Genomic DNA, 14,904 nt, shown 5'->3' with positions numbered 1-14,904 from the left:
ATCAATGGTTGAGTGACCCTGAGTTCAATCCCTGGTACCACCCACACACTCGGCAAAAAAAGTATCCTAACCCTAAAGTTCAAGACCAAAGTGATCAAATTTAAATTTCAGCTTCTTGGTTAATGAAGGACCTGGCAGCAGGATCCAGGACTGGATGGGCAGTCTTGCCATCAGGAAATACCATTTATGCAGATGCTACCACAGAGCCCCATACCTGTCATAATCTTTCAGCAGAGATACCCTGGTTCTGCATTAGCCTGACGCTATGAAATACAAGCCCACATGGATACAGAAGACTTGTATCAGTAAGTTACAGTTCCCAGGTAACTGTTAATCACAGTAGTGGACAATATATTAAAGAACTTTACCTCCATTTTCTCATTTTATCTTTAGAACAATCCTATGAGGTAGTTGTTATGATCTCCTGAAGCACTGACATAAAGTTTGTCTAAAAGTCCCATATAACTAGAAAATAAAGAACTGACATTCAAACCCATGTCTATCTGACCCCAAGGCCTAAGCTCTTAATAACAATGTTCACTGACTTAGGATAAAGCCCATAGACCATAAGGCCAAGGGGAATGCAATCCCTTGTGTCTCACTCCTGGAGTTCCTTCCTGTGTGGCCAAAATAGGCCAAATTAAAAAAAAAAATTAAAAATCTTCTGGGACCTATGATAGAGCCCTATTTTACTCGACTGATTGTGAATAATTACAGAGTGTACTGAAGCCAATCAATGTTATCAACTACTTTGAACTTAGAATTTCCATACTTGGGGCTTCACACAAACCAATATGATTCATGAAAGCTGACCAGCAGCTGCTGCCCTTCCTATAATGTCCTCTTTCATAAACAAGCTCACAAACAGGTATGTGACTAATCACATTCCTAAAGGCCCTGTTCATGACTGCTTTCTTCAAAACTAAGAGAAAGCCAGGCATGGTGGCACACTTCTGTAGTAATCTCAGAGACTCAAGAGGATAAAACAGGAGGATTGCAGGTTGGAAGACAGGATGAGCAAATTAGCAAGACCCCAAATCAAAATAAAAATGAAAAGGACTATGAAACACTAGCAAAACACTTGAGTTTAGACAGAAAGAACTAAATAAGAGAGAAAGACTAAATAAAAATATCCCTCGTTTATGTGATATCTTGGAAGCCAAGTTTTTTTTGGCTTGAATGGGAAAGGTGAGCTCTCATATAGAAAATACAAAATATATTTTCACAAGTTAAAAAGAAACATCCAGGAACGTTATGCTGAGAATCTGAAAATTCTCATCAATTATGAAAAGCTACAGATTTCTAACCTGAGAGCCACTGAACTTATTTAACAAGAAAAAAAATCTAAGGACAAAGTATGTTTGAGTTATTTTTTATATAGTTTATTAATGGTCTATTCATTTTAACCTAGTTTTAGGGTTTATCTAGATATTGAAAAAAATTAGGTCAATTCTATAATAGCAAATTTCATAAGGTAGAGCACTTGCTTTAGAAAACTTACACAAAATTTCTTGTCTGGGTCTGTCCTAACAATCTAAAACTTAGCAAGAAAAATTCTCAACACCCAACAGGTTTCTTGTTTTTACAGTTGAAAACCATATTTTACAAAACAAGTATTTTCAAAATGGAAAATTTGGTTCCGATTATCATTGAAATGTACAGACATCTGCTTCAGAAAGCAGTCATGCCCAAAAATTTCTACAAAAGTTTCTACTTGTGACTTTTAAAAGTGGGAGGGGTAAAGAGACATTAAGTGACTTGCCAGTGGGAATAGAAAAAGTTGCTCAACACTTGCTCTTTCCTGGGTCTAGCCAGAGTTCTACAGGCATTGCAGAACTCAGCATTTAGGGAGCACTGACTTTCAAAGTCATGTCTCCTCCAAATATATTATTTACTTTGTTTTTCTTGGATCAAGGATAAATAGACAAGTACCTTCTTCAGTTCAGAAGCTCCCGAGGTCCAGGGGTAGGCTCTCCCTGGTAGGAACCAGCCATGAAGAACTGTCCTCTGAGGACACCTGATAAAAATTCATGGCACAAGCCTGGGTACATGGTGCCACTATCAAGTTGGAGCATCATAATGCTTCCGATGAAGAAAATGAGCACAATTTTAAGAAAAATGGACAACTGATTTCCTCTTCAAATTGCTTCTTCCAAAAGTTGTGGTTCTCTGAAACTCTTACAGGTCTTTCAGAGTCTGTCCCTAAAACTGTGCAGGTATGTGAGTGGTAAAATACATTTAACATAAAATTTACAAATCATTTTTCACTATATAATAGCATTAATTACATTCACATTGTCATAAAACCATTACCACTATTCAACTCTAAAACTTTTTCATCTTTCCAAAGTGAAACACCATACCCATTAAACAATACCCATTCCTCCCCTTCTTCAGTCTCTGACAAGCATATTATTTTCTGCCTCTATGAATCTAACTGCAATCATGTAAGTGGGAAATTTGTCTTAATCCACCCACAAGGTTGATTTCTAGAACTGAAATAAATCCCAATAGCAAGGACAAGTGCCATTTTCAATTCTATCTCCTCTACACACACACCAACACAAGCATGATTTATCACTGTAGCAGTTAAGAGTCAGAGATCCTTTTCCTTTGCAAAACAAAACACAAAGTCACTTTCCTGTGACTGATCAAGCCACAGTGATTCTCCCAAGAAGGAAGCTGTGAAATATTTAGCATCAGAACGTCCAGGAGAGAGCTAGAGAGCTTGGGGAATGCAGCAAAAGTAAGCACCAATTCATAAGTTCTTCTTAAGATCTTGGCCTGAAAAGGAGAATATCCAGGTCAGGATTCCAAACTACTAAGGCTTCTAGATAAGGTGTCTATAAAAGGGAAGGTTAAGGTAGATCTTGGTGAAACCTAAAAAAGAGGAAATGCCATACTACAGGAGGTATCTTATTATAAGGAGATAGTTTATATAAAAAGCTGATGGCCTGCTAAGTTCTCCTTAGCTTTCCCATGAGAATGGTCCCACATAATCTGTTTCAGATGATACATATAAGAAAACCCTAAAATATGCCCTTGTTAGTATCCCAGCAGCAAGTCATAGGATAAAACACAGCAATAGTTGGTCACCAATGATAACAACAACTAACCCTAAAATATGCCCTTGTTAGTATCCCAGCAGCAAGTCATAGGATAAAACAGCAATAGTCGGTCACCAATGATAACAACAACTAAACTTTACTGAGTATTTATTCAGTGCCAGAAACATTTACTAGGTATTTTGCACAGACTTTAATATTTAATATTCACAACAACTCCATGAAGTATAGATACTGTTATTACTCCATTTACACAGAAAATACAAGTTAATTCTGTAAATCAGGCATAAATTTCCTATGTTCATATATGAATACATCAACAGGGAAACCTAGTGTATACAACCACAAGAATGGGATCCTAATTAGAATAAATTATACTCCCATGTATGTATAATGTCAAAATACACTCTACTGTCATGTGTATCTAAAAACAACAAAAATAATTAATTCTGTAAAAATGTGACACACTCAAGATCATACTGATTATAAAGAAGTTTCACTACAAGGTCTATGTCTCCAAAGCCTATACTTTTAATTAACAGCCTTTCAAGGTAGAAGGTAATTTCATGCCCTCATGGCCAAGAAAGAAAATTACTATTCATTAGAAATCTCTTGATTGAAAATTGTTTATGCTTAAAAGCAGCCCAAATTAAGCTTCAGGTTAAATGTGGAACAAGGGCAAGATTCAGGATTCAGTCCCTGGAGGTTGGACATGTGATCCTAGTCCAGTCATTCAAGCTCTGTAGCCTCAGTTTCCAGGGTACTTACAAAACAAGGTTATTTCCCTCCGCACTCCCCCTACCTCAAAACATTCCATGAGGTCAATTACCTGTGGTGAGATAAGGCTGATATCCAAGGATGAACCTATGGCCAAAGATTTCAATCTTTCTCAATAATTTTCTTTCTACTTATTAGATTTTCTCACAAAAGTTATCAATTAACCAACAAATAACTGCCCAATACCTGCTATTTGTACAGTGATATGATAGTCAATAAGTAGTATTCAAAAAAATAAAAAATACAAAGTACCATCCTTGGTCTGAAGACCTATCTCCAAGTTTGGGAACTTAAAAGATAAATGAAACAAAAGCACCCAATTGTGAGATACAGCCTAGAGATATTAAGAACACCAGCAGGAACTAGAAAAGTTCAGGTTTTCCAAAACAAAGTGAAATTCTAAAACATCCTTAAGAGATAACTAGTGTGAGGGGGGAGAGGCAATCAGCAAAAGGAACCCTGGGAACCACAAATTGGGGTTTAGATGGAGTAATGTACAGAATGGGTGACCACAAAAAAGACTAATTCATTTCCTCAATTCTTATTGGGCATATAAGTAGTGGTAATGAAGAGAGAAGCCAGGTATCAGAACACTTTAATGCTTGGCATGTAAGCTAAACTTGGAGTAGGAAAAAAGGCAATGAGCTCAGTGACCTGATGACACTGGAAGTACTTGGTTTGAATTTCTTTTCTACTCTCTGTCTCTAATAGAAGAAAAGCAAAAGAACATTTGCAACCAGGTGTCCTGAAGCCACAGACATCATGGACGTTCTATTCCAGCTGAGAGCACCAGGGAACATTGTGCCAAAGAGCTCTTGGAGTGCAAGGGATCATTACATTTCTGAACACAGAACCGGGAACATAGTCAGTGACCCAAAGCGCCAATCAACTGCTGATAGTCTCATGTCAGTCTCTCAGCCCCAAGAGGCCATGGGTCAAGCAAACAGGTGTGATTCAGAATCTCTACACCATCAAAACATCACCCTGCCCTCTGCTAGCTATTATACCAACAAGGTCCTGATGAAGACACAAGGAGATCCTGTAGCAAAGAGCAAAAGAGGATGCACTAGCAGCATTTTTGATCTGAAAATTCCCAGACTCTTCCTGTTGGAGTAACATCAAGATGTACAGTCCTGAGCCTGCCCAAACAGGAGGTTGAGATGACGCCTAACATGCTAGTTCTAATAGGGTCTAAAGTTGTTTAATGATATCACTCTGCCCCATTATAGGCACATGCAAAGGAAAGTGTTTATCAAGGTGCTCTCCAGACAGAGCTTAGTTGAGACTGTTCTCATTTAACCAGCCAGTTATTGTTTGCATCAAACCTACAACTCAGAGCAACATCATCCCCCTCAGCAGTACACTGCCATGGCTTGAGCTCTCCCTTAAGTCTTCTGTCCTCAAGGTAAATGGTAAGCCCTGTTCTCAACCAGCACCTACCCGAAGAACAAAGACATGTCCTAACATTTCTAATCCAGACAGAGGAATGACCCACCCCAGCACTGTACTGAATACCTTAATAAGGCAAAAATCAGATCCTCAGATAATAATTTAAAAATTTATATGAATGTGCCTGCCAGGAAATAAACCCTGGTTAGTTTTCGCTCAACACAATAACTTAAATCCCTTCTTTTGATCCCTATTTAATAAAAAGTCTCACATAAACTTTTTAATACAGATAAAACTTGATGGGCATGGTAGCATACGCCTGTAATACCAGGAGCTCCGGAGGCTGAGACAGGAGGATCACAATTTCAAGGCCAGCCTCAGCAACTTAGTGAGACTCTGTCTCAAAATTAAGAAAAAAAAAATTAAAAAAAAAAAAAAAAAGCTGAGGATTTAACTCAGTAGTAAATTGCCCCTGGGTTAAATCCACAGTTATCTGCCTTCCAAATACTAAAGTGTCATCTGACTGAGTTTCTCTCCATCCTTGAAAACACACACACACACACACACACACACACACACACACACACATATTTTTTAGGAAAGAGATCAGCACTGCATACTTCCTGAAGATTTGGGCACATGAGTATAAAAAAATCCAACTGCTCTATGCCAGAGCAGCCCTGCTATGACATCAAAACCCCCCACCAAAGAAACACCCCGGGAAAGACGCCAAGAAAGGGAAACGCCTCCTTGAAACAGCCTGAGAAAGGTAATCCTGATTCAGCCCAGTGCTGAAACTATTCCTCAACACCAGCCAGGAAGTCCCTTCTTTTCGTGTGCCCAGCAAACCCAGATCTGCCTTTGCGGAATCCCATCTCTGGAGCTTCTGTAAGGGGTGGGTTTAGAAAGGGGCTTCCCTGCTCTAAAGCCCTTTGGGATCCATCAGTGGCCAGGTTTTCCAACCCCGCCTAACCAATGCAAACACAAAAGCTAGTGGCTATACCACAAGCATACATTTACTTACACATACAAAACAGGCACTTATACATACATACCTTTCACCCTCCATTGTGCGAGGCCCAGCAGGGGTGGTAGCTGCTGAACAGTGCGTATACACAGCGATCCTAGCTTAGTTCCCGATCCTAGCTTAGTTCCCGGTTCTCCCAGCAGCCCAGCGGGAGATCTGATCAGCAACAGTGATTCAGCATGGCTGCAACTAAAGCCTCCTCCCTCTCGATCCTCCTTCCTCTGACTTACTCGCGGCAGTTTCTACCGCAGAAGCAACAGCAGTAGAAAATGTCTTACCCAGAGCTCCCTGCAGTCCTTTCAGCTGCTAAAAGCAGCAACCCACTTGCTCCCCCTCCCCCCGCAGGCTTGCTGCTTCTCTGTCTCCTAGGAACAGCGGCAGCTTCTGCGACCAAGTGCAGTGCCACCTTTCCAGCTGCTTCTGCATCTGCCCAGGCATCCCCAGCTCAAGCAGCTAGCCCACTCAGGGGCTCCTGCCTCCTCTGCCTATGCTGCAAAGGATCCAGCAGTTCTTCACTAGCCCAAGAAATATTGACCCCTCCTTCCCCCACCCCTCCTCATAGCCTATGAGTCTGTCAGCCTAGCCAGATTGCTGGAATGAGGAGGCCCCTCTGTGGACTGTAGTGGAGTTTATCCACCTGGGGAAATTCACTGTGGGTTACAGTTCAGGTTCCAATTCCTCCTCCCAAAATCTACAGTAGCCCTGAGTCTGACAGATGGAGAGAAATAAGGGGAAAGAACTTGATAAACTGAAAAGAACACAAGAGGAAAAGAATATAGAATTAGAAAAAGAGAGGTGGTAGAAATAGGTGAAAATGAAAACAAACCCTATTTTACTGCAAGAGGCCAAAGTCTATTGCAGCAAAGCCACCACAATGAATATTACACAGGCTTATTGCCCTAGGCCATGCTGAAAGACCACCGATTTCACAGTACAACCCTAAAACATCTTCCTAAAGTCTGTTATACTGAAATTTATTTAACTTGTGGCTCAAACTAGCAAGTCTTCCACTAAATCTCTTATGTCCTCTAATCTCCAGATCTGGACACCATGCTCAGTTCCTTGTTCAAACAAGGGATCACACTAGTATCTAATGCCTTTTTAGCTCTAAAATCACTTCATTCTAAAGGTTTTTAACATCCCATTTTTTTTCTCAGTGTAATCTGTGTGATTATTTGAAAAATATTTAATGGACTCAAGTTTTGTATGGAGCTTCAGGGAAGATATAGCATGATGCATATAAAAGCAAGAGAGATGCTCAGTATATCTATTATTCTTATTCTGATTTTCACTGTTACAAAGCCCTGAAATCTCAGAATGGAGGGAAGAACATTGAGTTGAGTTGACAAAGACTTAAAAACAAAACAAAACAAAGCAAAAAAAAAAAAAAAAAAAAAAAAAAAACCACGTAAACTCTACACAGCCTCCTGAACTCAAACCAGCTAGGATGTCATTCTCCAAGACTAACCCCCTTGATATCTGTGTCCTCTTAGATGGGGCCATCCCCCAACTCACTTTTCCTCAAGTGAGAAGAGGCCTGGGTATCTTATCTACACTCTATAGCACTATAGCTTTGTGTTTTCTTTCCACAATACCCCTCATATCTTTCTCCCTTTATGTCCCTTTATGCCCCTTCCTCCTCTAATCAGCCTTGTAGCTCTGCTCCATGTTTCCTCTTGAGGTCAATAACAGGGACCACAAAAAGCTGAACATCACAAACAAGGAAACTGAATCCCAGAATCCGTGCCAGAGCACAGGCATCCACCAGGAAAACAACTGGGTGATTCATAAGAGGAACATAAGAATGAGATGACTTGTCCTTTGTACATATCCTCATTCACATCTTCATCATGCAGGAAAGAGGAAATGCCACATCTAACAAACCAGATAAAGAAAAAAGTTCAGAAAAGGAAATACTTAAGGGCTGAGCATATTCAGGTTTTAAAATACAACTATTAAGAGCCAGTGTAAAGATCCTACAGAATTTCCTTTGCAATCTACTTTTGCCATGCTAAACAAAATCACTATAATGTGTGTAAAAATCATATTGCTACCTACCCATTGAACACTTTATTCACCACTCACTATCCAGAGAACAATCAGAGAAAGCCATCTAGAAAAGATAGATCATCTAGCAAAACCAAGTACAGAATCAAAAGTCTCTGGACTCCTTACACAAATCTCTGGACTCCTGTTGTAAATCCTCTCTGGTTTCAAAGCTCCATTTCTCATTTTCTACCTGATTACCCAAACGTTCTCTGGGACAAAGCCTGAATCTATTGCCTCTAGGCTAATTTTTCTGACTAGTCTTTAGATTAAGGAGTATTGCTGTTGAATTCTTACAGAAGAAAGTCAAAGGAAACAAAGTAATGTCTGCCTGGAGAAGGCCCCATCCTTGGACTGCCCAGCAGTATCTAAGCCCAAAGTTCCTTCCAGGCTTCACAGTTTGCCAAGTATAGTTAGTGACCGCAGATCTCCACCCCAAAGTGATTTATCTCCCCCTGTACATCAACTGTGTTTAAAATCTTTAAGCTCATGTGTTGCTTGGGAAAAAAATCATATTGATAGAAGAAAAAACTTTTAAGCCAGGTTTAGTCTGGAAAGTTCTCTCTTCCATACTCCATCTGTATGCTATACCGGTATACAGATAGTTCATCAAAAGACAGCTAGACCAATCATTCTTCCTTTTAATTGCCTTTTTCTTTTTTTTCCCCCCACTTTTATCTACCTTTCCCAGGACTTGAAATCCTCATATTTGCAGTCACCATAACACAGTATAGTGGTCCTATATCCATCTGTGCATCAGAAACATCAGCTCATCTAGATAGAAGTATAGACATTTTGGGTTCAATCCCTAGTACATTAAAAACATTAATAAATTTTTAAAAATAAAGGGTAGGCGTCATGGGATCAAAAGGCACAAAGAAACTTTTTAGGGTTATGAAAATGTTCCATATCTTGATTGTCTTAATAATTAGACTGTATAAGGGCTGGGATTGTGGCTCAGCAATAGAGTGCTTGCCTAGCATGTGTGAGGTGCTGGGTTAGATCCTCAGCACCACATAAAAACAAATAAAATAAAGGTATTGTGTCCAACTACAACTAAAAACAATATTTTTAAATAATAATAATTAGACTGTATACAACTACTATGGTTTTCAAACTATACATGGCTGTATTTTATTTTATGTAAATTTTACCTCAATAAATTTGGAAAAACAAAACAAAACACTGGAGGGTCAGGTTGACCTCACACTATAGAATCAGAGCACAGGAGCAGGAATTTTAATGAGTTTCCTCAGTGGCTATGATGCACAGCTAGAGCAAAGACTACTTAGAACAATAAAAAATAACCTAGACCGTTAGATAGTACAGGATCCAAATGTACTTACCAGAATCATGACCCTAAGCAAGTTACTTTAGAAGCCTTAATTTCATCATAAAAAAATAATAACAATAATAACACCTCCCAGGGTTGTTAAGGTTTAAATGTGAAAGTATACAAAGCATTTGGCAGACAATTGGGCCTGTAATTGGGCTCAGTAACCATTAGCAGCTACTATTTCATTGTCTATGCCAGTGCTACCAAACTATGCCTATATGAGCTCTGAGTCCTGGAATCAAGCAAAAACTTGGCCAGGATAGGGGCTACACTGGAGCCATTTTAACATCTCCAATAGTCACTATTACCTAGAGATCAGCAAGGACTACAAAAGACCAAAGCTAAATTAAGGCCCACCCACACCTTTAACCACCAAAACTTCCCCTCAGATTCTGGACTACTTGCTGAATATGCTATCCCTACAACTGCTTAGAGTACCCCCCAAAAAAGCCAGGCAAAAGCTGAAAAAGGAACTTCAGGCCCCAAAATGTCAAAAGGTAAACAGAACAGTATCTTATCCAGATGGCTTTTCTCAGGACTAGTCCTCTGAGGGTGTAAGAATCCATGTCCTGCCAGACACGGTGGCAAACACTTGTAATCCCAGCGGCTTGGGAGGCTGAGACAGGAGGATTGAAGGTTCACAGCCAGCCTGAGCAATGGCAAGGCACTAAGCAACTTAGTGAGACCCTGTCTCTAAGTAAAATACAAAAATAGGATTGGGGATATGGCTCAATAGTTGAGTACCCAGGAGTTCAATTCCCAGTACCCTCTCCCTGAAAAAAAGAATCCATGTCCTGAAAAGATTCAAAAATAAAATCATGCCAGGCACAATGGTGCAGGCCTGTGACCCTAGTACTTAAGAAGGCTGAAAACAGGAGGGCTGCAGGTTCAAAGACAGCCTCAGTAATGTTGAGGCGCATAGCAATTCAGTGAGACTTTGTCTGATAAAATACAAAATAGGGCTGGGGATGTGGCTCAGTGGTTGAGTGCTCCCAAGTTCAATCCCTGGAACCAAACACTAAAATAAAATCACCCATGATGTTTATGTTGCACTTTTAAGCTTCCAAATCTTTTTCTTCTTCTTTAATATGGAACGCTTCACAAATTTGCACATCATCCTTGAGCAGGAACTATGCTAATCTTCTCTGTGTATCATTTCAATTTTACTACATATGCTGCTGAAGTGAGCACTTAATCTTACAAATTCTCCATGTCCATAATTTCCTCTGACTCAAGATAACATTCCCCTGAATAATAACTCCTATTTCTTGAATTTTTACTCTGGGCTAGACCCTGAACTCTGAAGTTCACATGTATCACTCTTATTGAATTCTTTACCTTATGCAGGTTATGTGAGAGAACTGAGGTTCTGAGAGTTAAATAACTTGACCAAGGCCCATAGGTAGTAAATGACAGAGCTGGAATTTGAACCCAGGTCTGCCAAACCCCACAGGCAACTATTTGTTATTGTACAGGGCAGGCTCTATCCCTATCTTATTATCTTTATTTTAGAGAGAAGCCAATTGAGACAGAGACAACTGTCAACTCAGAAGGCCAAAGCTAGGTGTAAGTCACGACCTCTCTTAATGCCCTTTCCATGTCACCTCTAGAGGAACAACAGCATTTGAACCCCTAAAAATATTACATAGAAGCTGGCACTGGAGGGGGGGGGGAAGGAAGGAAGGAAGGAAGGGAGGGAGGGAGGGAGGGAGGGAGGGAGGGAGGGAGGGAAGGAAGGAAGGAAGGAAGGAAGGAAGGAAGGAAGGAAGGAAGGAAGGAAGGAAGGAAGGGTCTCTGTTCATCTAGCTTACCAGTGAGACCTAGCAAAAGACTGCTCTTGGGGAGAACTACAGAAGCACCACTGGACCTCAGGAGAGTCAAAAGTCAGGCCAAACATAGAAACAAGAAGGGGCTTCACACATACCAGTAGTACATTGCAGTCTGAGTCTTCCTGAGAATTCCTTCTTCTCCCAAATCTGCAACTGATGCCCTCTGCTGGTAAAAGTGTACATCTCTCCATAACAAAAATGAAACAATTTTACATCAGTGGTTTAGGAAGGTTTAGGTGGGTAAAAAATTCATTTCCTTCTCATTCTACTGAAGAATGAGCATTAATTCTTTCTTATGACTTTTACACAGGTACATGCTAGTTTAAATCAACTGTCTTGATTCTCTTATCTGCTGCCCTTGCCTCACTTCTCCAGTTCCTTCCTCTGGGTACAAAGAAAACAGGACTGTTTTACATAAGAAAGCAAAATAGAAATGAAACATAGCCCCAAAGTCAATGTAGTGGTGTGTATGTTGGTGAGGGTCAGATCTGCACATCTAGCAGGTACAGAGTAGGCGTATGCTTAAAATAAGGAAAAACCCATGTGCAAATATGCAAAAAAAAATTGATAAATCTCTACCTTCATACATGTTTACATTTCAGTCAAAAAGTTCTCACTGAATATCTCTTCTCTCTCTCTATGCTGCACCAGGAAGTCACGACATAAATCCCATATGAGTATAATGCCAAAGAACTATTTGAGAAAATTTCAGACATACATAATGGTGAAAAATAAGACTCAAGAGAAGTGCAAAAAAGGTACTAAGGGAACTCAGTAGGAGACAATTTTCAGTTTGGGGAAAAGAGGAAGAAGATATGAGGAATAGAACTAAAGCTGAGAACTTAATAAATTATTCTGTGGCTCTTTTTGGCCCAGTATTAGGGGACAAATCCAGAAACCCTCTACCAAGCTACACCACAAGCCCTATTTATTTATTTAAAATTTTGTTTTTAGTTGTAGGTGGACACAATATCTTTATTTATTTTTATGTGGCGCTGAGGATCAAATCCAGTACCTCACAAGTGCTAGGCAAGCGCTTTGCCACTGAGCTACAATCACAGACCTATTTATTTATTTTTATTTCAAGACAGGGTCTTGCTAAATTGCTCAAGCTGGCTTTGAACTCTATCCTTCTGCCTCAGCCTTCTAAGTCACTGTGATTACAGACGCACGCCACTGCACTTGGCTTTTCTGTGGCATTTTAAAAAAGGAATTTGTAATTCTAAATAATTGCAATTAGGTAATTTCAATTCCCCATGATATTATTTTAAATGTTTTTATTTTAAAGATGTAATTTTAAATCCCACTACTCTAATATACTTACATATTACATTAATATTAGGTTACAATTTTATCATAGTAAAATACATATTAAAACTTGCAATGTTAACCTCTTTTAAACGTTCATGTTGTTGATTCAGTATCTTCATATTACTATATTAAGTATATTTACAATGTTGTACAACCATGCCACTTCCTATTCCCACTTCCACAACTACTTCATCATCCCAAGAAGCTGTATACTCATTCAACAGTAACTCCTTGTTGCCTCCTCCTGGCTCCTGCTAACCTCTATTCAACTGTTTTTTGTTTTTCCTTTTTTTTTTTTTTCTTTTGCAATACTGGAGATTGAACCCAGGGCCTCACTAATGCTAGACAAGCCCTCTACCTCCAAGCTACATCCCTAGCCTTATTCTATTTTCTATCTCTATGAATCTGCCTGTCTTAGCTATCTCATATGACTGCAATCTTTCACTAAATATTTGTCCTTTTGGTCTGCCTTAATTTGCTTAGTAAATCTTGTTTTAATGTTTATCCACATTATAGCACATACCAGAACTTGATTCCTTCTTATGGCTGAATAATATTCCATTGTACATGCACACCATATTTTGTTTACCCATCACCTGTTGATAGACATTGGGTTAGTATTTCACCTTCTCACAGAGCACAATTTAGATTTTACTATTTTCCAAATGTTTGAAATTTATATGGTTTCCGACTTTTTGCAACATTATAATGATCATTTTTATGCAAGGATTTTTTTTCCTCTCAATTGAATTGTTTTCTTAGGTTAAATTCCTAATAATAGAGTCCCAGAGCCAAAAAAAAAACCCATAAATTCTTTAATTTTTAATTAAGTTTTTACTAAAATAAATCTGTATTTTAGATGACCCTCCTTGTTCAACACTTTTCCCACTCTGATAAGTTACTGTTGGCAATTTCAAAAAATAAAGTACAAAATTTAACTTTACTAAAGTACAAAAACGTGACTAGAACCAATCAAAGGGAAGTTTTTAGAGAAAGGAATTAACAAAACAGAAATAGCTCGGAGGAACTCTCCACTAGACAGTTGGCAGATTTACGTGATAAGTTGCCCAAACAGCAATTTTTATCTATAACCTGATGTTTTCCAAAAATTTGGTTACAGTTAAAAAAAAAAAAGATACCTGTGTCAGGAATCCTTAAGATCACATGTTCAGAGATTTGTTAGGACTTGCAGAACTCCACACTGCTAATAATTACACCCATAGCTAAAGTTTGTTACAGTGATACGAAAAGTGCACACAGTAGGACTTTATACGAAGTACCCAGATACCTCGAAAACTACTGCTTTCCTTCTCTTTCCTTAGCAACAGCCACCCTGAACAAGTTGTTTTTCTTCAGAGACCAGGGGCAATCCTGCCTCCCAATTTTTGCTCTCCTAATCCTTTACCTGGAATAATGTTCTTCTAAACATTTTTGTATCTATATCACTCCATTTCTTTTAATTCCTTGCTCTAATGCCGCTTTCTCAGAAAACTACCCCTACCACCCATTTTAAATTGCACAATCCTCACAGAACATCCTGCCTTGCAGTACTCCCAACCCCTCAATTTTTTCCGTACCACTCATCTTTTATCATATAATTTATTGTTGTATTGTCTCTCCACACTAAATATAAGCTCTATGAGGGCATGGATTTTTGTCTCTTTTATTCTCTGCTGTATTATCACTGGAATCATCAAGCAGAAGAATAATAAATTTTACCAGATGGTAAAATTTACTGACACTGCATTTCAGAAATGGAGGGGAAACTCCTGACACGTAGGGATAGTGAAAACCATGTCTTCTCCAAGTGTGATGATATGTAGACGATCAAATCATTAGAAAATACGGAGGGGATTAAACAAATTGCACTGAAGAGATAACAAATGATGATGCACTTGAATAGTTACTGAAGTTTTCATAAAAGGCACTACTTACAAGGGTGTCAGCACAGATTAAGGGAAATCAACAAGGTCTTGCAAACTATCTTAGGGTTAGGAAGTCTGATATAGCAATAGGAGATGGTGGTTATCACAAGCCAGAAAAGACCAGGAGCTATAAAAGATGGACAAGGGAACAGAACTGTGGACATCAATTATCTGTTGCTGAGGAATCGTATTTAGGGAA

The 14,904-nt window shown here is 39.0% G+C and overlaps 1 protein-coding gene and 1 non-coding gene across 4 annotated transcripts in view; both read right to left on the bottom strand.

Moving 5' to 3' along the window:
- Klhl3 (kelch like family member 3) overlaps window positions 1-6,798 on the bottom strand; it is a 107,868-nt gene extending 101,070 nt beyond the window's left edge. For 2 of the 3 annotated variants that reach the window (XM_005333208.5, XM_021731611.3), the window contains exon 1: window positions 6,287-6,797. In XM_005333208.5, the coding sequence (XP_005333265.1) occupies window positions 6,287-6,300 (14 nt within the window). In that variant the 5' untranslated portion in view covers window positions 6,301-6,797. Of the gene's footprint in view, window positions 1-6,286 lie in introns of all 3 variants that reach the window. The other variant, XM_040272217.2, reaches the window with a different exon arrangement.
- Window positions 6,799-10,722: 3,924 nt separating this feature from the next.
- On the bottom strand, window positions 10,723-10,831 carry LOC120885917 (U6 spliceosomal RNA). Its single transcript, XR_005728717.1, has one exon. It is a non-coding gene; the product is annotated as a U6 spliceosomal RNA (small nuclear RNA).
- Between the last annotated feature and the right edge of the window lie 4,073 nt (window positions 10,832-14,904).

Source organism: Ictidomys tridecemlineatus, chromosome 1, assembly GCF_052094955.1.
Source record: "Ictidomys tridecemlineatus isolate mIctTri1 chromosome 1, mIctTri1.hap1, whole genome shotgun sequence".
NCBI lineage: Eukaryota > Metazoa > Chordata > Mammalia > Rodentia > Sciuridae > Ictidomys > Ictidomys tridecemlineatus.
Note: the sequence above shows the minus strand (reverse complement) of the source record. Positions and strands in the feature narration are given on the sequence as shown.